Source organism: Nelumbo nucifera, chromosome 1 (assembly GCF_055504915.1).
Source record: "Nelumbo nucifera cultivar China Antique chromosome 1, China Antique-T2T, whole genome shotgun sequence".
NCBI lineage: Eukaryota > Viridiplantae > Streptophyta > Magnoliopsida > Proteales > Nelumbonaceae > Nelumbo > Nelumbo nucifera.
Window position 1 is genome coordinate 5,342,364 of NC_142649.1, and position 23,283 is coordinate 5,365,646.

The 23,283-nt window shown below is 38.2% G+C and overlaps 2 protein-coding genes across 11 annotated transcripts; one reads left to right on the forward strand and one right to left on the reverse strand.

The window, feature by feature from the left end:
• The first annotated feature begins 5,484 nt into the window (after positions 1-5,484).
• Positions 5,485-12,230, forward strand: LOC104605218 (basic helix-loop-helix (bHLH) DNA-binding superfamily protein). Of its 9 annotated transcripts, none has more exons than XM_010269889.3 (8): positions 5,486-5,770; positions 5,854-5,949; positions 6,030-6,197; positions 8,919-9,044; positions 9,131-9,196; positions 9,778-9,843; positions 11,438-11,479; positions 11,726-12,230. In XM_010269889.3, the coding sequence occupies exons 4-8, from the start codon at positions 8,943-8,945 to the stop codon at positions 11,909-11,911; spliced, it is 462 nt and encodes a 153-aa protein (XP_010268191.1). In that variant the 5' UTR covers positions 5,486-5,770; positions 5,854-5,949; positions 6,030-6,197; positions 8,919-8,942; the 3' UTR covers positions 11,912-12,230. The 9 variants fall into 9 exon arrangements, with proteins under 9 accessions (XP_088752756.1, XP_010268191.1, XP_010268190.1 ...); XM_010269888.3 differs by having other exon boundaries at positions 6,043-6,197; XM_088896629.1 differs by having other exon boundaries at positions 5,862-5,949.
• A 5,926-nt stretch (positions 12,231-18,156) lies between these two features.
• On the reverse strand, positions 18,157-21,505 carry LOC104605217 (B-box zinc finger protein 24-like). Of its 2 annotated transcripts, none has more exons than XM_010269884.3 (3): positions 20,775-21,505; positions 19,725-20,027; positions 18,157-18,650 (listed from the first exon to the last, which is right to left on the reverse strand). In XM_010269884.3, the coding sequence occupies exons 1-3, from the start codon at positions 20,955-20,957 to the stop codon at positions 18,420-18,422; spliced, it is 717 nt and encodes a 238-aa protein (XP_010268186.1). In that variant the 5' UTR covers positions 20,958-21,505; the 3' UTR covers positions 18,157-18,419. The 2 variants fall into 2 exon arrangements, with proteins under 2 accessions (XP_010268186.1, XP_010268187.1); XM_010269885.3 differs by having other exon boundaries at positions 18,157-18,647; positions 20,775-21,499.
• Between the last annotated feature and the right edge of the window lie 1,778 nt (positions 21,506-23,283).

Below are 23,283 nucleotides of genomic sequence, written 5' to 3' on the forward strand. Positions count from 1 at the left end.
TGGTTAACTGAACTGAACTGTGAGCACCCCTACTTGTGAGGTGTCCTTTGTGGGGCACATATGTGAACTCCTCCGCGGCAACCAGTCAGAGACCATGTCAACTGAGCCGGCCAGTTGGCACCTTCTATACTTTCTATTGAGATTAAAATGAAGGGAGAATGACAGTTCAACATAGGGTCAGAATTTTTAGGCCCAAAGTACAGTTGGAGTGGATGCCACCTTGAATTGATGTCAATTCACGGGCCAACATTGGTGTATAGAATGAGGGTTTTTAACATTTTAAATATTTATAACTCTGCAGTCAAAATTTTTACATAAAAGGGATGGACTACAGTATAAGTCTCCGCATCATTAATGAAATATCAAATTTAAATAAAAAAGATTCCTAGACAAATCAAGTAGGGAGATTTCGTACAAATCAAGTTGGGAGATTTCAGACATACATTTGGAGGGATCTTGTGGCAATGGAGACCATCAATTAAATAGGAGACTATATCTTGCAAAAAAATAATAATAAATAGGGGACTAGTCCATATCAACCATACGCCCCCACTTTAGTTTAGTGGTTTTCACAATTAATATTAACCATTCAATGGATTCCTTAACTTTTTAATATGAAACTTATAAAAGTAGGCTTTATTTTGCATATGTAGTAAGGTGCGCTTTGAGCAGAAACTTTTTTTCTATGAAAAGAGGGTGGTGAGAGGATCTCATGGACACTTTAATCTGAGCTTCAAACTACTTTTCTATACATGGAATATTCCTTTATATCTTTTATTTTTCTCATTGATCGTTACCATATTATACCACATCTCTATATCACTTACATAAAACTCACTTGTATTAATGGATGAGGAGACCCACTTGAAATGATAGAATATTCTGTATGTGCAGTGAAGGTGCTGTTTGGCAAGTTTTCTTAGAAATATCTTTTAATAGTTCAGATGGTCAAAAGAGTATTAAACTTTTGGGGTCTTGTCTTTAAAGATAAATATAATTTGGTAAGCAGATCCGTCTATCGGACTTTTAAAAACGTGTTTAGAGATTATATATCACATAGAAAGACCATAAATCTTAATTTGAAACTTCCCAAAATTCGGTGTATTTAGTCTTTCTCTATCTTTCCACACATGCGTCTTTTCATCTTTCTAGCTCTTAGTTATCAAGCGGAAAAAGACTGATTTTTGGTCTTTCAAAGATACAAATTTGTGCACTTGGCATTGCTCTGATGGTAGCTTGTGCATAATCTATCTCTTGTTGTGGTGGCACACTTGTCCTTAAGTGGATGGCAGAATCTGTTCTAAGGTTAAAATGGGTGGATTTTGCTTAGATGGATTAATAGAACCTTGCAATATAACTCACACAAGAGGATTCTAGGTCATCATACAAAAACTCATGGTGACAGAAATTCAAAGTCACGGGGATCAAAACTATCAATTATCAGATGGATTTTTACCCAAGGACACCTTTTGCTATCCACCTAATAAGGAGAATGCTACCATGACCCTTCTAATAAATTGGTGGACATCCTACTTTTACCAAGGTTGGGGGCTGTTTGGAGGAGTGGTACCTTCTTGTGCAGCCCATCCACCTGACTAGGAAAGAAAGGGGGGACATCTCTAATAAATAGTCAAAATGTACCCTTCAAAAAGACAAGAACACTTTAATATAGTCCATCTTTTTAGCAGAGGTATCTTCGATTTTTATTGCCACCCTTACCCTTTGTACAAGGATGAGACCCATTGTACAAGTTGATGAGAAATTGATGAGATTCCAATTTAGGGGGTATTCTGTAGTGTGGATGAGAAGTTGGTGGGTATGGACTAGTTTACAGCATACCACAATTCACAGCTTTCTGAACTGTGGGCAGATTATATGGATTAAACCAATCCACACCCATAGTGTTGTTCTAGTCCACACCACACTTTTTGATTGCATGTATCATATACATTTTACGAATGATCTACATCATCAATCATAAATGTCTAATTTTTAAATTTTATATGATAAATATATTGAAAAAAGGCATTGATAAATTAATTTTAATCAACAAATATTAATGTTAATAAAAAATAATTTAAATATTTAAAAATATTATTTTATTGATAAAAACTTTAAAATAATAATATTTAAATAAATTAAAAAAGAGTGAAAAGGGAGCACCATCGGGCTTGTGCTAGAAGTAACATTAAAAATATTAAAAAATTAAAAAGAAAGAAAAGTATGTAGAAGAGATGTATCGTATCAAAATACAATGTGAAAATGTTGTGGACCGGCCACATCCACGAGATAAGTGTGCCTGAGATTTTGGACTATGGATGGGAACAATCCACGATATATTGTGGACCAATCCTGTCCACAACCAATGGAACGGCAAATTCACCCCTTGGTGTGGACTGAAACGGTCCATCCACGAGATGAAAACACTATTACCATAGAAACAAATAAAAACTCTAGTGTCAAAATAGTGGTTCCTATATTGGATTATTTTAGGTGTTCAAGGATAAGGAAGAGATCAGACTCCAATGAGTTCAGAGGGAGGGTAAAAGGAGTGTTGGTTCAAATGGGTTATAATTCTTTAAAAATTTGAAGAGTTATTTTATGCTTAGTATGGAGATTATTGTGAGAGGTTTTCCTTTATTTTGGTTTATATTAATACAATTTACACTTTTTATTAAAAGAAAAAAAAAAGACTAGCATATGACCCAGTAGTTGAGGTGGCCACTTTGGCATCCCACCCATGGAAGTCACACTCCATGGTAAGGTCACGTACACCCTGTTTTGTCTCCACCCTTGAGTCCCCTATGTAATACCCAAAAAAAGGAATAGGAAAGGGGATAGAGAGAGAGAGATTGTGGGAAATCGAACGCCGTTGCAATTCTTTGCACCGGCGGTGGTAAAAATACAAGGGGAGAAAAAGAGAGAGGGAGAGGGAAACGCTGCTTGCAGCGGCAGTGGCTGGAAGACGAGGGAAGAGAGGGATTTTAAATCCTACTCTTTGCATTTGTTTCTTTCACATAAGAGGGTACATTAGAGAATAAAAATCTATTCAGAGACCTCATTTAATGCTAAGTGGCACGATGTTCATTGGGAATTTGATAAGAGATTTGCAGAAACAAGGATTTTAAGTGCGTTCCAAATAAAAGTATTTTGAAGACTAAAGAACTAAAGAAGACAATTTTAAGGACAAAAAAGTCACTCAACCATTGTATTATAGTTTTCAAGTCTATAAAATAATTAATATCTAATATTAAAATAAGCAAATTTGAAGAAAACAAAATAAAGAAAGAGAGAAACACCACTTCTCATAGATAATGTCACTTTAACTATGAAATTGTAGCAAAAGGCCATTTTTTGATAAATTACAATAAAAAAAAATGTTAGGAATCTTATTATGAGCATGGTCTTTCTGAGGCGGTTGATCCTTATATAGATATAGATAGATAGCATGTAAAACCCTCTTTTTAATCTTTATTTTCTGTTTTAATTAAAAAGTAGATACCTTAGGGGTTTGGGGGTGTTCTAGAACATGCATGATTGGTTGTCTTTGTACAATTAAAATAGAAAAGAAAGGTTAAAAGAAATGTTAAAGAAGCGTGTAACTTTTCTGTGAATGGGATGCCTTTATATAGGTTAGTTGTAAGGCTAGCTGTTGTGAGACTCATGAAGTGTGTCTGAGATCTTCGACTCATTTGATTTAGAGGTGTTTTAATGCCCAAAGATGAAATCCGTGTAAGCGAGTAATGTCTATTCAGTTGCGTTCGAAACGGGCGAGGTGATAACTAGCTTCTTCCAATGTGGTGTCATGATCCTGAGAAAGTTGGAAATGACACTCCTCTTGTAGAGGAGGTCGCTAGTTGAACTCGGGTCAAATCAACGGAAGCAGGTTGTCTCTTACATCGACCTAACGTTTTGTTGAGCCAATTATAGTTTGGCCTGCCGAGGTGGTCCAAGGTCGTCAGGGCGGCTGTGAGGTATTCGAGGTGCTCCCGAGGTTTACTAATGTGGTGTTGAGTGTCAACTGACTGTTTTGAGGTGTCACATGTTATCACGTTACTGGAGGGCCAAATCACCCTTCATCAGGGCTGAAATGGCCATTCCCTCATAAGGGGTAATCCCATTTTGTGAAGAATGGAAATTGGAATCCCATTTCAACCAAACAAATGGCCATTTCAGTCTCCCCCCGCCCCAATCAAAGAAAACCCCCCAAAACCTTAATATTAACAAAATATCAATCAAGTAATAATGAGAAAATAATAATAAAAAATAAGAATATATTAATAATTAAATAATAAAAAAGATAAATTGTAATAAAATATTAAATATTAATTATAAAATACTAATAAAATAATAATAAAGTACTAAAAAAGTATTGATATAATATTATTAAAGTAATAATAAAATATTAATAAATTAATACAAAATTAAAAAAAAATTGGTTAAATTTGATTATGGCTCTATATGAACCAAACAACAAGGATTAAAATCGGACTCCAATTCCCGCATACATGAAACAAGCATGAGAAATGAAACTCCATTTTTGTTGATTAGAGTTGTTCACAAACAATGCCAAACCGATCAAACCGGCCTGACCCAACCTGATTTGGTCAGTTTTTCTTCACCACCCGTCAATTTCAGGTTATGAAGAGGGGATAAACCGAATTAATTAGTTTATGATTTCCTAGTCTTTCCCTAACTAGATAATCCCTATCTTAGTTTATTCTTTCTAGTTAGTTAATTATTTTTAACATTAAAGAACAATAAAATATTAGAATTACTTTTTTTGAATAAAAAATTTTACACCAAATTTAGAATTGTTCACAAACAATACCAAACCAACCCTTCATATTTCATATTTGTATCCATTTTACTATAAATAACCCGACCAAGTCGGATACGGACCTGAGTCTAGTTTCCACGTACAAGTGTAAAGACTAGATTGAGCAGAACTTATTCCTGATCGTCGGAATCGGTCATTAGAATTACCTGTCAACATCTCATACATTGCGGGTCCCACTTCCATAATTGTTCCCAATCTCATACTAGATCAAATTGGTTGGAACGTGTTTTTTAGGCCGAAGATCCATATGTCGAGTTATTAGCATCATTTCAATTTTCAACAGCCTTCACCTTTAAAATTATGAAATGACAAAAAGAAAAATTAAATAGAGTTGTTTTTGCTATCTTTTTTTTTTTTTGATAAAATCAATTTTAATTTTTAGTGAAATGAAAATTCAAAAAAAAAAAGAAAGAAACCATAATATAGAACACTGGACATTTTGGTAATTCACTTTCCAGCCAAGCTGGGCCTCAAGCCCTCGACCAAAAGCCAAGCTGAGGTCCAGAGAGATATAGACAGAGAGAGAGAAACTGTAGTCAAGTATAACCGTAGATTAACAGCTAGTGTTAGGTTAACCCCACTGCGTGGTTGGAGATGAGCTGTCATTTTAGGGCTTTTATAAAAACTTTCAAAAATCCCTTCCGCCTCCTCTCGCGTACTGCACGCTCGTTTTCTCTCTCTCTCTCTCTCTCTCCTAACTTCTGAGCCTCAGAATCTCCGGTTCAATTCTTTTAAGCTGTGTTGGATTCCGGCTCAATTGCAATTCTGTAACATATCTGCTTTATCAACAGCAACTTTTGCCAGATTATAGGCTACTTTCACTGAATTTCCCGGTTGAAATTTCTGGCAGTATCGTTCTGAATTTCAAACACTCGCATAAAATTCTTGTCTAATTCTGGGGTTTCCGATCATTTCCTGGCTAATCTTAAGGTCTCTGGTCACGTTTCCGGCTTTTAATTATGGCATATTTTCCAGAATTGCGAACTAAATGCGTGAAACGACAATTTCTATAGTGTTTCAGGTAGGAGTTCTGGCTAGCGGATTTAGTTGATTGGTTGAAGCTCAGGGTTTACATCTGACTCAGTCATTAAGGCTTCTGCCACCTTCCGGTAACCCGTCCTAGTGAAGATTTCGAGTTCCTTGCAAGATTTCAGCTGTTTCAGCGAATATCAACCTAATCTTTAAACAGTGGCCATTATCAGTAATTGTGCGGTCGAGAAGTACACCTCCAGCAATTATCTTGAGCCTCCGATCAAGTTTTCGGAGTTTGATAGCGGTTTCGCCGGTCAAAGTTGAAGTTTCCGGTGGAAAAATTTCATCATCTTAGGCTCTCTGCAATGCTGAGTGTCGATATCCGGTGAGTTGGTTCTCGTAGCTTCTGGAAATGGAATTTTGTTTTATTTTATTGTTTGTTGTACACAATCCGTAATTTTGCAACAGCAGCCCTCTACTCTATACTACAAGTGTTTTCTGAGCCGTTCATTTGGAATCTCTTGTTTGCTTGTTTTTTGATCCCAGCCGTCTGATGTCACCAATTGTTTTTCATTCTCCATTGTTTGAGATAGCTTTGGGGCCTATTTGTTAATTGAATGGTCAGGATGGTGAGCTGAGGCATCCTGCATTCATCTGCCATGTTGGGGACCTGTGTTCTAGGTATTCTCACTGGTGGTAGCTATCCTGATATCCGAATTGTACTGTAATATGTGCATCGTGTAGGGTAAGAATCAAGATCCACGGAAAGCTCCTGTTGTTTTCCTCCAATGATTCCCTAGTTACCCACCCACCCGACATTTATGATCATCATCTCCGTTCTATACCCGGAATTACTTGGCTTTGCTCCCAACTTCGGACTGTCAGACATGCCCTACTCGATTGACACAGCCTCTTGTCATTAAACTATTTTATGTCCAATAGGTTGTGGCCCACTTGACAGTGGATCTGTCGTACTTGGGAATATGAATTTTGGAGGGTAGAGATGATTTTCCCACCAAGTATTTGATGTAGCGACTCTACAAATGATCAAGCACTCATCTACCATTGTTATTCGTTTTTGATAAGGGGGGTTAGTGGGTTTCCATTAATTTACTAATTGGTTTGTATTTTTTATTTATTCATGATCTTTTGTTTAAGAGCTACATTTGTTTTTGCATGGCATGGATTAATTAGATGACGAGTACCAAACCAAGAAAAGGTTCGTTAGATGACCACAACGGTACATGTATTTGCCTATTCAAATCATTTTTCAGGGCAGTATTTAATTGGAGTGGAAGAGTGAGGATGGCTTCTGCCAGGGATATCTACTCTCTACTTAGCTCGAAAGCTCTGTTAGGCTCATGCTTTTTAAAACCGAAGCGGTGACCGAACCTGTCAGGGGTTCGGTTATCGGTTCAAACGGTCCGACCATTCGATTCAAACGGTTGGTCTGTTCTGACAAAAAAATAAAAAAATTTGAAAAATGATAAAAACTATTCAAATGATTAACCGGTTGGTTCAGCGGTTTGCTGACCAAAATCGACAGTTTTGAGGAAAAGTGGATTTGGGGAAAAATAGAACCGGTCAGGTAACCGGTTCCCGGTTTTTTCGGTCCGACCATCCGGTCCGGTCCGATTTTAAAAACCATGGTTAGGCTGCGTTTGGAGGTGGGGTCTTTTCCTTCTGAATGGGCTTCCCAGGAAGCACTTTCTGAATGAGAAATGAGACGTTTTTTTTATTCAGAAGCTATAAGAGCCCGTTTGGGAAAGCTTGTGCGTTGGAGAAAAGGTGCTGATTAAGCCATGATGCTTCAGCACCCATGTTTTGGAGAAGCTATGTGGAATATCTTCCTATTTCAATCATGTTTCTCGCCTCCGAAACACAGTGATTGGCTTTCCAAATTTTCACCAAACAAAGCTTTTTGCATTTTCATGTGGGACTCAGCTCAGAATGTTTGGGAACTTATTATTATTATTATTTTTTGACTTCAGCAAAAATGGACTTCTACTTCTTTTTCGGACCCAATAAACCCTTGGTGACATTTTTTACCGAATGCATTTTTGGGTGCTTTTAGTTTTAGCTTCCCCTCCCAATAAGCTGCAGAATCACTTTTTAGAAGGCCCCTTCCCCAAACGCAGCATTTGATTGTTAAATTGCCTGATGTAAACTTCTTTAATTCATTTGCTTTGTTTTTCTTTTTTTTTTTTATTCTAATTATCAGAGACTCTAAGGTAGAATCAAGTAGACAGTGTTCTTGCCCATAACGAAAGAAAAAAATAAATAAAAACAAAAAAGTTAGTATGATATGGTTGCATTCATTGGCTCAGAGTTGTCCCTTGTGTGATGGACCCACCAAAAGGTGGACTCTGTTCACGCTTATAGATAAGGAATAGGCAGAATAGAGATCTATCCTTTGCTTTACGGGTACCACGTTAGGGCTGTATTATTGCCAGATCAAACAACATCCACCAAAGGATAGAATGGATCTCCTTTCCTACTCTATAAAAGAGGCTTAACATGCATCAGTCGTATGGATGTCAAGACAAACAAAGCCTAGATGATAGATAGATATATATAATCACAGGTAAAAGAGCTATGACTAAAGAGTAAGACCCAACAGTCGGTCTAGTTATAGGTTCTATGCAGCTTATATATATATATATATAAACCGGTATACCACCTTAGTTCTTTTATTCATTAAAGAAATTGCACTTGAAAATAATTCATTAAAGAAATTGAATTATTGATCATTTTGAGGATTGGCATTTAGCTATACGGCTGTTAAGGTCCAGTTTCATGTTTTAGTAGTTTTAAATGACCTAGAAGCATGTAACTGAAATCCAAAGAAAGAGATGCAAGATGCAACATTTTGATTGCTTCCCTGGTTTATACCTTATATAGTCGGCCAAGTTTCCCTATATAGTATTTCCTAATTAACAATGGCAGCTTGCGATAACCTAAGTGGGTGCCATACGTCCCTATAGTATCTTTGCTGATTTTACTATTTAATTTTATTTCTTTCCTTTGTTTATTTTGAATGAACTTGAATATGGTTTGCATTGGATGTTAATGTTATCATGGTGATTTTTCATTATCTTTTATCTAGTGTGAGCGGAAGGTAGAGGGAAGGATGATGACCGACTACAAAAGAAGACCCGAATCTGTTGACGAAGGCAGCCTTACTTGTAGTGAAGCGAAGAGACAGAAGACTGATTTCTCTATCTCCCCAAAGGTCTTTTCTCAAATTCTGAGTTAGTTATGCAATATTACCCTTGGCTTAAAATAGACCATGTAACCTGTTAAACTTTCTGGGTTTAGGAGAGGAAAGAAAAATTTGGAGAGCGAATTGCAGCTCTGCAGCAGCTTGTCTCACCGTTTGGGAAGGTATATTTAAATTCCTGTTCAACTGAAGAGAAAATTTTTAACAAGGCAATAGGTCCAGTATCTTGAGAGGGTGACTGCTTTCAGACTCGAACTCATGATTGTTAGAGATTTTATCAAGCACCACGCAATGAATCCTAGAAATTTTAACATGACTGTGAACTAGAATACAAATGAAAATTTTTATTGGATTATCCATTTCATACCATATGCAAATTGTCTGCAATGGACCTATCTCAACTACTGCCTTCTAATATTGATTCCGTAAAGATGGTCTTATGTACAGTGTTGCTGTTTCAAGTTTTAACCAATATTGGATGGCAATACAATGTATTAATAAATGGATTCCTATTTGATAAAAAGAAAAAAAAAACATGTTAAATACTAGCACCACCTTATTAATTCATAAGGTGATGCTAGATGATTCTGGGATCTACTATCCCCGCAAGCAACTCAACCGGGAAAAATAGCCTGAGACGAGTACTGTTTTGAAACAGATCAACAAGAAAAACTTTAGTTTCTTTTCTCTATGATAAAATCTATTTATTTTTGTTGTCAAACTAAAGCCAGCCTGTCGCATGCAGACAGATACAGCTTCTGTCCTTTTGGAGGCAATGGAATACATCAAATTCCTTCACGATCAAGTTCAGGTTTGGTTCTCACTTAATAACTACAATAGAGATCCATTGTCCAATTTCCTTGCATGATTCGTGCTTGTTTTCTTAGTTTAAATTATTTCTCCGTTCTAGACTGGAAAATGATAACAAAATTTCAATCAAACGAGGTTCAAATAAAAGACCGACTGGTTATGGGTTGATATATTATACCTATTCATAAGAGAAATGTTGGGGCTTGATAGCGTATGTTCTCTGTAATAAGCGAAGGAATGAGATTGGCTGAAATTATGGTTATCCAACCAGATCAGGTTGACTTTAAAATAAAAAAGATCAGGTTGAGAAAATTTCCTTGGTGGAACCTGATGTGGCATAATCCGGCTGCTCCCTGCTGAAGGTGATCTGGCTGCCAGCAACGATGGGGATTAGATATCCTACAAGAGATGAGTCAGAGATTCCGAGGTGGCTTATCCAGTAGGGACACTCCGATGGCTAAGTTAGCACTCAGTAGTGGTAGTAGTGAGCTTGAAAATGATATCAGTGAGTTAGAGAGCAGAGATTACATACCTTCACCCCTGGGGGGGTGAAGTCTTTATATACTGGAGTCCCCGTGGGTTGGTGGAGCGGTTCTTGGATCCTCGCTGTGATGGGATTCGTTCGCGTGTTAGGTGGGTAAAATGCCACCAACCAGTAAGGTTGCCTGCTCCCTTCTAAATCGGGGAGTGGGTGAGCTAATATAGCCATTAAGGTACGATCCCGTGAGACGCGGGGTACGGTTGTGAGCTCCTCGGGGTTGTCACACGGGGGTCGGTCTGACTAGGTAACGAGTTGCCTGTGAAGTGTTGGGCTACTTGGTGGCGAGCTGCTTAATGGAGAGCTGTCTGAGCCCATGTCCTTGAGACCCGACCTGCTCTGAATGTCGAAGTGCCTTAGTACTGAAATGATCTTGCACTGAGGCAAGCTTGTCTCGAGGTGGATTCTTTCCGAGGTGGTCCATCTTCCCGGGTTTGATCTGTAGCCGACTTGATATCATTACCCTGGTCCCGATCTGATATCGAGGTGATCTCAGTTCGGGATAGCTTTAGTTCGGGGTATCAGGGTACCTGAGGTCACTTTGTAGTGAATTGATCATGCTGAGTTATCATTTGTATCGAGTCACGACCACGTGCCAATCTGATCATGTTGAGTTGTCACTTATGCCGAGTCATGCCTACGTGTCTCCCTGTTACGAGATTGGGCCAAATTTCTCTTCATCAGAACCCATTTAACAATGTATCGTACCTGGAGACCTATTTGTGCAAGTCCTACCTTAGAATTCCAAAGTGGATAAGATGAATATTGTCTCACTTATGGAGCAGCGGTGCGTTTGATTTGGTTCAAACTGTATTTGTTTGGATGATATCATGATAACCCCAACTCCTTAACCTTCTATAAGTTTTGTTGGACATTTCGGTATAGCTAACCAAATATTGCCATGAATTGAAAGCTTAGAAATCTAATATGGCCTCGAATTCTGGTTTAGTTGTTCAAGTGAATCAAGACCTGGTAATCAAGTCATTATAATTATTAATTGTTGAACATCTAGAATTGATTGATCTCATGGCTTTTTTTCTATGTTGGTTGAAAACAGGTCCTAAGCGCACCATACCTCCGGAGTACAAGGAAAATACAGGTAACTATGAGGAAGAATCTTGTGGCCACCCCTTATTTTAGGATTATAGATATGCCCCTTCGAAGTGTAGAAAGCAAATTAGAAATAATCGATTTCATGATCAAAACCCTGCTCTTGGGAATTAATTGTGACCAAGTAGTGGGCTTCTATAATGTCTGAAACTGAAGGGAGCCCCTGCTGTTCCCCCTTATATATATACCTAGTGTTTTTTGAATGCAAAGTGAATGATTTTTCTTTTTGTTTCAGGAATCGGAACAATACAGCCTAAGTAGCAGAGGCTTATGCCTTGTGCCAATCTCTCGTACTCTCAGCGTTGTGCGCAGTAACGGTGCGGACATCTGGGCTCCCATCAAGGCCAGCTCTCCAAGCTCTAAAATGCCGAGACCCAATTTCATCGATATGGTATCTACTGGAATTTCAAGGCAAGCCTAAAAAGAGTATACTCGATGCACCTACTTTTTCATCGACTCAAGTAGAAACCAAATTTTGGCATGTTATGCATTGAATCCTTGGGTACAGAAAAATCACCAACCGGTTAATCCAGTGAAGTTTTTTTTTTTTACTCCAAACTCTACTCGAGGTGGAGGGGTGGCTAATCCGAAAAAGCTTTCTAATTTGGAGCCAATTGGGAGTATTATCATGTCATTTATATTCCTCTGTTGTACTAATTTAAAATCTTGAAATGTAATCAATGATAACACAAGGGCTAATTGTTACATTAGTTGTAACTAGGTAGTGCTCTGTTGCTTTGTGTGTTTTGGCATTTACGGCATGGTTAAGATCAAGGTGAAGTATCAGTATTACATATCATATCTGTAAGCTTGAAAATGGATAAGTATCTCACTATGCTTGAAAATGGATAAGTATCAGTATTACATGATAGAAAGATATGGATACACTTGGATGGATGGATTAGGGGATATTCTACAATTTGCACAAGTTTATTAATAATATTAAATTTAGAGTTGAAATAACTATTGAACCCAACTACATAGTTATAGGATCAGGCAGAAGAACTGAGGTGCCAATTGGCATGTTGGTAAGGTCTCTGGCTGGTTGTAATGGAGACTATGGGTGTGGGGGATTGGCTACTCCCATCTCCACCCATATTGAGTTGTGTAGCACCATGAATAGACCTATTCATGGGCTGGGCTTCAAGTTCAATTTGTGTATGAACTTTGAACTGGATCCATTCAAATTTTGGCAAAAGTCAAATCCAAGCGTTGCCCATGAACAGGATCTAGATTTACCCATGAATGAACCTAAAACAGAACCAATCAACCCTATATCATATAGGTTCTGAGACTGCATTACAAAAATAACTCCTACCAATATGTGCATATATAATTATTTACATGTATATTAACATATTACAAAATTAACTCCAGTCTAACCTACTACCTATTTTCACATGTAATATTACCATATTATGATTTCTAAATGCATTATTTAAATAAATAGGTTCATTGCCACATTACAAATTGAAAGTATGCTTGCCAATTGTAATTGTCTCTCTTCCAAAAGAAAAATGTAATTATATCTTATATCAAATTGAAAGTATGCTTGCCAATTGTAATTGTCTCTTTTCCAATCTCAGAATAAGTTAGATTAATTTTTTGAACTTGAATTCAATCAATAAAATATTCGAATATAATACTTTAGTCGAAGGCTTGTATGCACCACTAGGACAAGTTTGTTAAAACTAGTCTTATGGTTTAGCTAATTGTCTAATTCACTTTTTTTGTAGAGTACTGTTTCTGACAATTGTCTAAAACCTCCCCCGCCGAACTGTCTGTCTCTTTGTATTAGTACAGCTTATTTTTCCACTTATATCTACCTAGAAATGAACAGCCGAAGTGACAGATAAGTTTTTTAAAATTCTTAAAATACCCTTCTTATAAACTATTCATCGTACTCAACCTTGAGACGAAGAGGAGAGCGGCGGTGAGAACTCCTCCTTTTGATTCCTCTTTGTCCTCTCACTATCTCCATTTTCCCCTTTCTCCCCTCTTCCCATCCATCTTCCTCTCCCATACCACACCTGCCTACCACGGGCCATGGCTCTGGCACTGTCTATTTTCGGTTCTTTTGACTCCTTCCTTTCTCGTCCGTACTCTTCTTCGGTTTTTCCTCTCACTATCTCCATATAAACTATTAGTCACTTTTAGTTAATCTTAGCTTGCTCTCAGCTTCCCCTTCTCCCCCACTTCAGACATAGTTCAATTCTGCTCCACCAAACCTAGGGGCAATTCAAATGCTCCATAGATAACCCCATGTGTCTCGTTCTCGTCCGACTCACCAGGGGATCGAAGAGTGGTTTGTGCTTCGCGCCCTAAGTGTCTTAATACCTACAACTGAATTCGTAAGCGATGCAGGGCAGGAATGGATAAGAAAAGCGGAAAGGATATAAACAGAGGGAGGAAGGGGGACTTGTTTCTCTTCCCTTCCCTTTCTACTTCTGCACTGCTTTGTTGGCAGGACAGCGAGCCAAGATCCGATTCATCAATCGATGAATCCATGCCACGTAACCTGGAAAAGGAGAAAGAGACGATGGCAAATTGGCAATGCACCTCATACAAGAGGGAGGGGTCCGAACAACCTTGTACGAACGCCGCCCATGTGAAGAAGTTCTCTAATTCCAAAAAAGCCAAGTCACCATTCTTAGTGATGAGCTTTAGAGAACAAATCTTATTCGAGAGAAATTAGTAAGGCTATGTTTGGTTCGAAGAAAAAGGCAGGGGAAAGAAGAGAAAGAGAAGGAAACCAATAGAAGGAAATAGGGGATGGAATGAGAAAAACGTGGGATTCGGAATCCCAAAATTGTATAATCGGGATCGCACCAAAACGATGCGACTCCGGTGGAAAAACTTGAGAAAATATTTTGGGCTTTCTTCTACAACCTCTGCCTATCCCAATGGTCAGATTTCCGGCGATTTTTCTGGACATATTGTTCAAAATTAAGAGCAGATTCATGGCTCAGGAGAGTTCCAAAATAACGTGAAATGGTTCAGCGAGATGAGGGCTTTGGAGCTAGCTTGCTCGCTGGTATCCTTTGTTGTTAAAAACCAGTGAAAAATGAAGCAGAGGTTCATCTCATAGTCATAGGTCCGAATGTAACAACCATGGCTTATCTATTGATGGATGGGAAGAGAGGGAACTGATCAGTCGAGACGGTCTGGCAAAGCTCAAAGCCAGTGTCTTCTTTGCTTCCATCGACCAACGAAGTGAGAAGGCTTCCGGAGAGAGTGCGTGCGCTGCCCTTGTTGCAGTCATTACAGATTGGATTCTGTCAAACAGAGGGCCCTTCCAACAAAGGATGAATTCGACACTCTGATAACAGAAGTGTATGGTTTTAACGGAAAACGATGGAGGTGGCAAGAGTATGGTTAACGGGAGTGGTGGCAGAGGCAGAAACGATGGAAGCGGCAATAGCGGAAGAAGGTATGGTTTTAACGGAAAACGATGGAGGTGGCAAGAGTATGGTTAACGGGAGTGGTGGCAGAGGCAGAAACGATGGAAGCGGCAATAGCGGAAGAAGGTTTGGTGAACGCAGAGAAATGATAGCGATGACGATGATGAAGTCTGGTCTTCAAGCAACATTTCACAGTGGTGGACGCAATAAGCGAAGATGTGCTTCCTCTCCTCGTCACTGCGACGTCTATGAGAAGGAAAAAATGGGAACGCAAGGGTGGACTATGTTTTGTGTTGGGTATTTTTTCTACTATTTTATCATATAAAACTAAATAATGAAAAGTTAAATTTTTACACATTTTCATTCCATCTTTTCCCATCTCACCCAAAAACCAGAACTTAAAAGTTTTCCTACCTTTCCCTATATTTTTCTTCACTGAAGTCCTAAAGTTTAATTGTTCATTATCAGCAGCTCAATGCCTCGTATTTTACGGAATTGAGTTGTTAAACCCGATCTGCAACAGAAAATGCCCAACTATGGCCATGTCCCGACAGAAAATCCCTTGAAAAACGGATGCTGATGCGGCTGCCGTCGTGGCCTTCCTATCCAGTATTGGTTCTGCACTGCTGCCATTACTATAATCTAACGATGAAGCTAGCTGTTGTTGTTTCCTATCTTGCTTCTGTGCCGACAGCTTACTCGATTCCCCTTCCGGTTTTGGTTCTGCAGTTGGAATTTGAAGTATTGGAGCTACTGTTACCTGTTAATGCTGTATAGTGCATCTGCAGTCTTCCGCTGCCTCATCCATGATTGTAGACATCACATTGGAATAACCCTTCTGAAGCAGCCGATATAGCAACAATGCCAACTTCCTCACTTGATCTTTGACATATTCAAGACAAATCTTATATGTTTTTCCCAGAGAGAAATCATCAAAGAACATTTTCCCTTCTCTTATTTTTCCATTTTCCTTTTCGTTCAAGCCTCCCTAGATCCCGTCTATCACTCTCCCTGGTTTTGGTGAAGCTGAAAATTATTATTTTTTTATACAAGGTTTGATGGTTTCTCTGCAACTTTTACTGTTCTAAGTTGCAAAACCACGAAACCTAGAATAACTGTTGTGTTTTGAACAAATCAACTTAATAACGATCGTTTTGAACTTCTGCTTCTTCTCCTCTCCCAAAAACTTCAACTTTGCCAGTAATGGTATCTGTCATTGTCAGTATTGGATCTGTAAACACAAATTTAGTGCTAAATTTAGAGTACAAAATTAATGCCGATAAATTCAAAGAAATTTAATTTAATTTGTTTAGCAGAAATTTAAATGGGATACAAACTCTCTTTTTATTGGTAAAGAAAATCTTCTGATTCTATTGTCTTAAATAAAAGCCAAAACGGCAACTAGAACTTGCAATTATGAGAAGCAAGTAACGATCAGCTATATGTGAACATAATTCTCCTCACAATCAATCAATGATTGGAGCGTGAACTGTTAAAGCAAGACCTTCAGTTGTAAAAGGCTCTTCGACTGTTATAGATTGATGGAAGTCTTCTTTGCTGCAAGAATTTAGCAAAAGCCCCTTTGATCGTTGTATTTCGGTAGAGAAATTTACAATAATTTGAAGACTGAAGTTCCCTAATTGGCATGACATAGAGTTGCAGCAATTCCGAAGCTTTGATTGCCAAAGAACTAGAGTCTTTGACCTTTCTTCTTGAAACGAGAAAGCCCAAAAAGAAATTGAAGAGCCCAAGAGTGTGGGTGGGTGGGGGTGTGGGGAAGGAAGAACCGAAGGGACTTTGTTCTTCTCCTTCCATCTATTTATAATAGATTCGGCCAAGCATTTGAATTCAGCCAACTGGTATAATTGATATGGGCCCACTAAATTGATAATTTGGTGATCAATTTATGATAGGCAAATTAGGAGAATGGGTTTGATTTGGGTTTGATTTGTCTCCCAATTATTTAAAGTCAAGTGCCACTTGGCAAAGGGGTAGGGCCCATGCAGCTTTCAATTCATTTGACCGACCATTATTTCTAAATTTGGTTGATCAATCAATCGTATCCCAATTCAAGATTTGGCAATCTGTCCATTGAGTGACAGATTAGGGATTTTTTTTTTTTTTTATGTTATGAGATCATTGCACCAAACATTTGAAGCTTAAGCTACCCATTAGAGAAATAAATGTTTCCTTGGGCTAACGGGTTGTTAATGGGCCCAGTAACTTCTAATTGGTTTGTCTGCCTTTTTCTCTTTTTTTTTTTTTGTCAACAGGATCTTCTTCTAGCACGGCTCTTAGACCATCAAAGAACCTACAGCACCTCCTCTGTCATTGTCGACACGGCTCTTTGCGACCTCTAGACTATCAAAGAATCTACAGCGGAAAGGAAAGAGAGGAGGGAAAATTTTTCACACGTTAAGTTTTATTCTGAAAATTTAAGAAATAATAGGGGACAAATTTGACATTTCATTTTTTCCATTACTACTTACCAACAATACCAATTGTCAAAAACAGTAAAAGTACTTTGAGACAATATATAAATAGTAAAGATAGAGTCAATCAATTAACTAAGCCATAAGAATAGTTTAAAAAATTTGCCCATTTTTAATGAAATCTGTCTTAGAAAAATATAAAAGAAAAACAACTATGCCCCTGAACTCTTCAATGTATTAAACATACCTAATCATTAGTCTAATATCTATAGCGGGAATTTGTTTGGGAAAGAGCTACCCCCGGATTTAGCTCCTCTTTATTGGCCATCTGGGTGGTGGATTAACTTTGGCTGTTGAGGCTCAACAGCATAGGCTGTTGAGACAGTTTCTGGGCAGTTCACCTATTCATGCCATGCTTTGATTTTTAGTAAAAATAAATATGTAATTTCTAATTTATCTATTCTCATGGTAACGTGGCATTTTCAGAAATTCTCTCAACAACATGAAACAGGATTCAATTAGAGCAAAGTCCATTCAAACAGCCATCATAACCTTGCATTGAGAATATCTCCCCATGAAATGAAACATAGAAGTATGGAGATATTCCCGATACAAGGCTATAAAGGCTCTTCGAACAGGGTTCGAACGGATTCTGCTCTGAGTGAAGCCCATCTCCAACAGCATAGGCTATTGGCCCCACAACAGCTAAAGTTTTTCCCTGGGTGGTGGCTCGGTTGGTTTTGAGCCCCGCTATCGACTCTGACCACCCTTGAGAAGAGTTATAATGTCTAGAAAAAAGTAGTACCATACCAAAGAAAATTGAAATACGGCCCTTATAGAGGCAAAGGCGAATGATTAAATACCATATTGTAAGATGCATCAAGGATCAACAGCAGTACAGCACCACTTTACTAGTTAAATGCACTTATAGTCAAGATCATTAAAGTCAGACCATTTAATTATATATTGATGCTCACATAATAGCCATTAGACTAGAATGGACCGAACCTAATTTGATTTTGATACGTTATCTATGTATCCTTGTGTACATTATCATGGTAACTTACAAAATACCTATGCTATGTAATGGATCCTTTTAACCAAGATCAGGGACAGTGAAGAACTCCTCTTCATCTGATATTTCGATCCTAGGCTTCTTAAGGGGCATGTGAGGTTTGGTGGGTCTGTTAATCATCGCATTACTTGGTTGTAAAATGGGAAGTTCAGGAACTTCAGCTGCTGCCAGTGCCTCCTGAGGTACTTGCTCACCAAAGAGGCCAATTTCTGTAAACCACTCCAGTTCTCCAAATTCAATAGATTCTTTCTGCTGAACATCACATCAAATAAACATTTCACAAAATTAAGGACAGGGAAAGAGGATACAAAGGATGATATCTTGAGAGAGAATGAAATTGAAGAAACTGATAATCAAATAATGGAGATCAGATAACAAAATTAAAAGGACTCTCTCTTAGAGTGAACAACACAACTGCATGTAGAGATGCACAGAAAAAGACTACATTTGCTGTGTGATACTTCAATATTAACCATGGGCCACAGTGATACCTCTATGCTCATGAACCTGTATAAGCCTATGATCCACATTCTAGACTGCCTTTACTGTTGGGGACCATTTAATAACAGATGAAGCTGCTGAACTGAAAAGATTTTTAGCTTTGTCTTTTGGTGAATAAGCTTTTGAGGAGGTTGTGGGCTTCTTAATGTTTGAAGCTGGAGTTGACTGGATTACCATACCCTATAATATTTTATTATTTAAGTATCTTATCCATGCTTAACCAAGCAAGAAGAAAGGTGAGAGCATACTTCTGTCATGTGGGGCTACACAATGCAAGAAGAAAGGTAAGGCTGCATATATCTGTCTCTCCCCAGACCCACATTGATGGGAGCCTCGTGTACTGGGCCGAGGCTGCCCTTCTAAGTATCTTATCCATCAAAAGAGAAAGCAAAATGTCGTTTAATTCAGAAACTTCAGCAGTTATCAAATGAACCCAATCTAATCTGGCTAAGAGCTCTCCTAGTCCTCAAAGCAATATAATGAAATTATTCCAATTGCAAAGCTGCAAAAACTGTCCAATTTGGATCTGATGATCTGATCTGCAAGGTCACTAAACTCATAGCTGGACTTGTATTACATTTATACATGTATGTGGCCCATTCTAGTCATTGATTAAACAATACCAGAAGGTGGACTGGACATTGAAGCAGCTAGGTATCTATGCACATGTGGGAATCCAATTTTGACATGAAGCTCTCCATTTCATTATTGCAATATAAAGCATGTGCTCCATCAGGTCCAGTTTAATCATCAAAGTCTTATGATATAAGGTAGACAAAAAGCAGGACAATAGCAATCCTTGTATAGAATTCAAATTCCCATTACCTTATCACTGGATTGAAAATCTGAAAACTGTAACAAGTCATCAACTGCCCATGGTGGAGATGCAAAGGTTGAAGGTTGTGGTGAAGACATTTTTATGGCCATTGGTTGTGGCTTCTGGTTGGTTGGCTCCAAAAATCCTTTGTTGGTGTCCTTGGCACAACCAGATCTCAAAGCCACTTTGATTCCAGTGGCGAGAAATCTTTGGTGATTGGCAGAGAGGCTATTTGCAGAGTGGATTGGCTCATCACAATCTTGACAGAAGAGGGCTCTATCTTCAACACAGAAAATAAAAGCTGTCTTCTCCTGTAAAGTAAATAAACAAAGAAGGAAAACAGGGGCGGAAGTTATAACTCAGATCCTGGTTAAGAGCTCAATTCTAATTCATTCTCCATGTAAGATCAAATTGGACCATTTCCTTCACTGATGATTAAGTATGAAAATCACCCTTATTATAACAGTCCTACCACTTAGTTTCTCAAATCTATGAATCCTAAAATGATGAAAATAACTTAGATTACAAATATACCAGTAATCCACCATTAATAGCCCTATGAGATCCCAGGATTTAGGTGTTTGGGATCTATGAGGAAAGTCTTTGCTTCCCCTTCTAGTTCTAATTCCACAGAGGCCACAAGCAACCGGGTCTGTACAGTACAGTGCATGAGGGAGCATGTTGCAGATAGTAATATGCCTAACCATTTCTGTAATGTAATCTCTTCTACATGTGGAAACTGTTAAAAGATTCATGCTGGACTCTTCTGCCTAATGCAATTCCATCAAGAACAAGAACAATAATAGAAACAAAAAGCAAATCAAACCCAAATACATGGACAAGGAAAGAAGAAAAGCCATTTCAAGAAAAGGGAAAAGGGAATTAGATATAGCAGTGAGGTATATCAGTGAAAAAAAAAATCTATCCTAAAGACATAAAACTACAAAAGCAGAGGAGTATACAGATGTTCACTCAAATGAGACAAGAAACGCCAAACTCAGAAAGCCAATTAAGCAAAATAGAAAGTAGAGAGATAGAGGAGGTAGGGTTCAATTTACTTGGCAGATATCACATCGGGGAAGTTTGTCGGAGAGGCATTGCAGTAGAAGCCTCTGGTGCTTGCTGGCGAGCTTGTTTGCTGCATGCACTTCGATATCGCACTTGGCACATAGAGCCGCCTCGTCGGCGCAACAAATCACGGTAGCCGGAGCTTTCTCGCAGACATCGCACTGGATTTTCATCCTCCTTCACTTGTCTTCTGTTTTCCCTTCCTTTTTCTCTTTATGCAAACCTTTTCCAAGCTTCTAGATGAGATTTAGGAGGTATCCATCTACCCAGATTGACAAAAATTGATGATTTCGAGTCGAAAGCACAGAATTCTTAATCAGAGAAAACAGAGTAAATGAATTTCAGAATCTAACCCCCCGAAAAATGGGCTTTCGGGTATTATTTCTGTTCTGAAAATGGAGACTCTCCTAAGGAAAAATTGCAGAAAAGAAACAAAGAATGAGACTCAAAGATCCCAAGTGGGTTGAAGACGGTGTAGACGAACTAACAAACTGAAGAAACAAAGGGAGAAAGAAAATTCTGACAGGAAGAGAAGAGGACAATAAAAGAAGAAGGAATAAGTGGAACCGAACAAGAAAGAGAGTACAGACAGAGAAGCGAGTGGTGTAGAATGGAGGAGAGTCTGCAGGAGAAGATAACGTTCTGGATTCTCATATCTAAAGCTAAGCGCTGAACTCATCTTGGTGGAATCTCCTCATTTGTGGCTGAGAAGCTCCCAACAGTATTAGTGGCCACCAATATTCTCGACTTCTTTAACCGGAGAGAATCAGGTAGCTGCCTGCCTGCGTCTGTACTGAGCGCCACGGTTGTTCCTGAACCTTCGGATTGGAATTTTTATTATGAGCGAAGGCTTGATTCCCCAGATGATACTAAATCCACGGTACACATTCTTAGAATGTTCATTTTTTGGTTGAACATCTTTTAAACGCTTACTGTTGAAGTTCCTCTGTGATAGAGACATGACAGACCTAGGCCAGACAAGTCGAGCCCAGTTTAACTGTTATGCACTGAGGCATGGGCTGGGCCCGAGCCCAACGACCTGGAGTTGGGCTGGATCTTTCTAGATGACCAGACAAGTCTTGCTGTAGCTGTCCAACTTTTCAGTCTTTTAATCTTGTAGGCCTGCACCTGCACTACAGATACTTTAAAGATCTTTTCAATCAGAGCCGTAGATATTGGAAACCCTATTTAAGAGATCTCTCGAGCTGAAAACAGCTTGATTGGATCAATTGGATATCTCTGACTCTAACCTTGTTTTCTCATCTGAACAAAAATAAATTATTTGGCGCTTTAATTATATTTTTTATAAATTTGTTTTGTAATTTAAAAAATAAATTAAAAGAAAAATTCCATCAATTGTCTGATGGAAATTACTAACGTAACGCTTTAATTTTTTTTTTTTTTTTTCAATCTTGCTTTTGCCCATGAGAAACTTTCTTGGCATAGTCGCAATTTCAACAGAAGAGGTGTATTTGCATATTTATTTGAAATGTTGGAGGGGTTTTGCAGATGTCAAAAGTACATTAAAGATAAAAGCAATTTTTCCTATATTAAATGCTATAATATGTTGTTGTGCTAAAAGCTAAATAGATTCTTCTCAATGTAACGACTTGTACTCATAGGGCTTGGAGCTGAAGGATCATTTCGATAATATATAGGGATGGATTCCAGTTAAGCCAAGCCGAATAATTAGTGTTATTTGAGCTTGGCTCGCTAGAACAATATTAGGCTCGAGCTTGAGCCCAATTCGGGCTAGAGACTTGAGCAATCATGTGTTCCTTGAGGTAAATCAAGAAATCAAGCTGTTGATGAGTTTGGATTTCCTGCACTTATAATGGTGTATGTCGAGGTGCACTTCCATTCATTTGATAACATGTCATGGGAATGAGGGTCCTGATAACGCCTTCCCTAAGTGTCTTATATTTTATATTGTAAAATAAAAAACCTAAAAAGTAAATGAAGATAATTTGAATTATCTTGCGATAGCGAAAAATAAACCCATCTGTATGAAAAATAAGCAAAGAACTTAAAAAAAAAAAATTAAAATTAAAACAGGGAGTTCTATTGATGAATGGCATAAGAAAAAATGATTCTTCTTCTTCTTCTTCTCACTTTTTACATTACAGGGACGCCATCAACAAGATCCTCATGCAAGGTTTTGCTCCTGCCCTATCAGTGTAATTGCAAGAAGAATTCCTTCTTCTTCTCTCTTGAAGACCCAATTTCAGCAAGGTGAAATTACATCGTGTGTTGTCAACAACATGAAATTTCTGTAAGATCTCAAGCCATCGTTTAACCATATCAACTCAAGTTAGATCTCAAACCATTATTAAACACCATAAATATTGACAAAAAAACCCAGAGATACAGCAGCTCTCTAACTCAGTCCTTTCACTAGATAGTTGGCTCTTCTAACCCTTAAAACAGAAGAATGCCTGTAACTTGTCCTTGACTAAAGCTAAAAAATTAGCTTCAAACAACATGAGACTTGTAACTTTA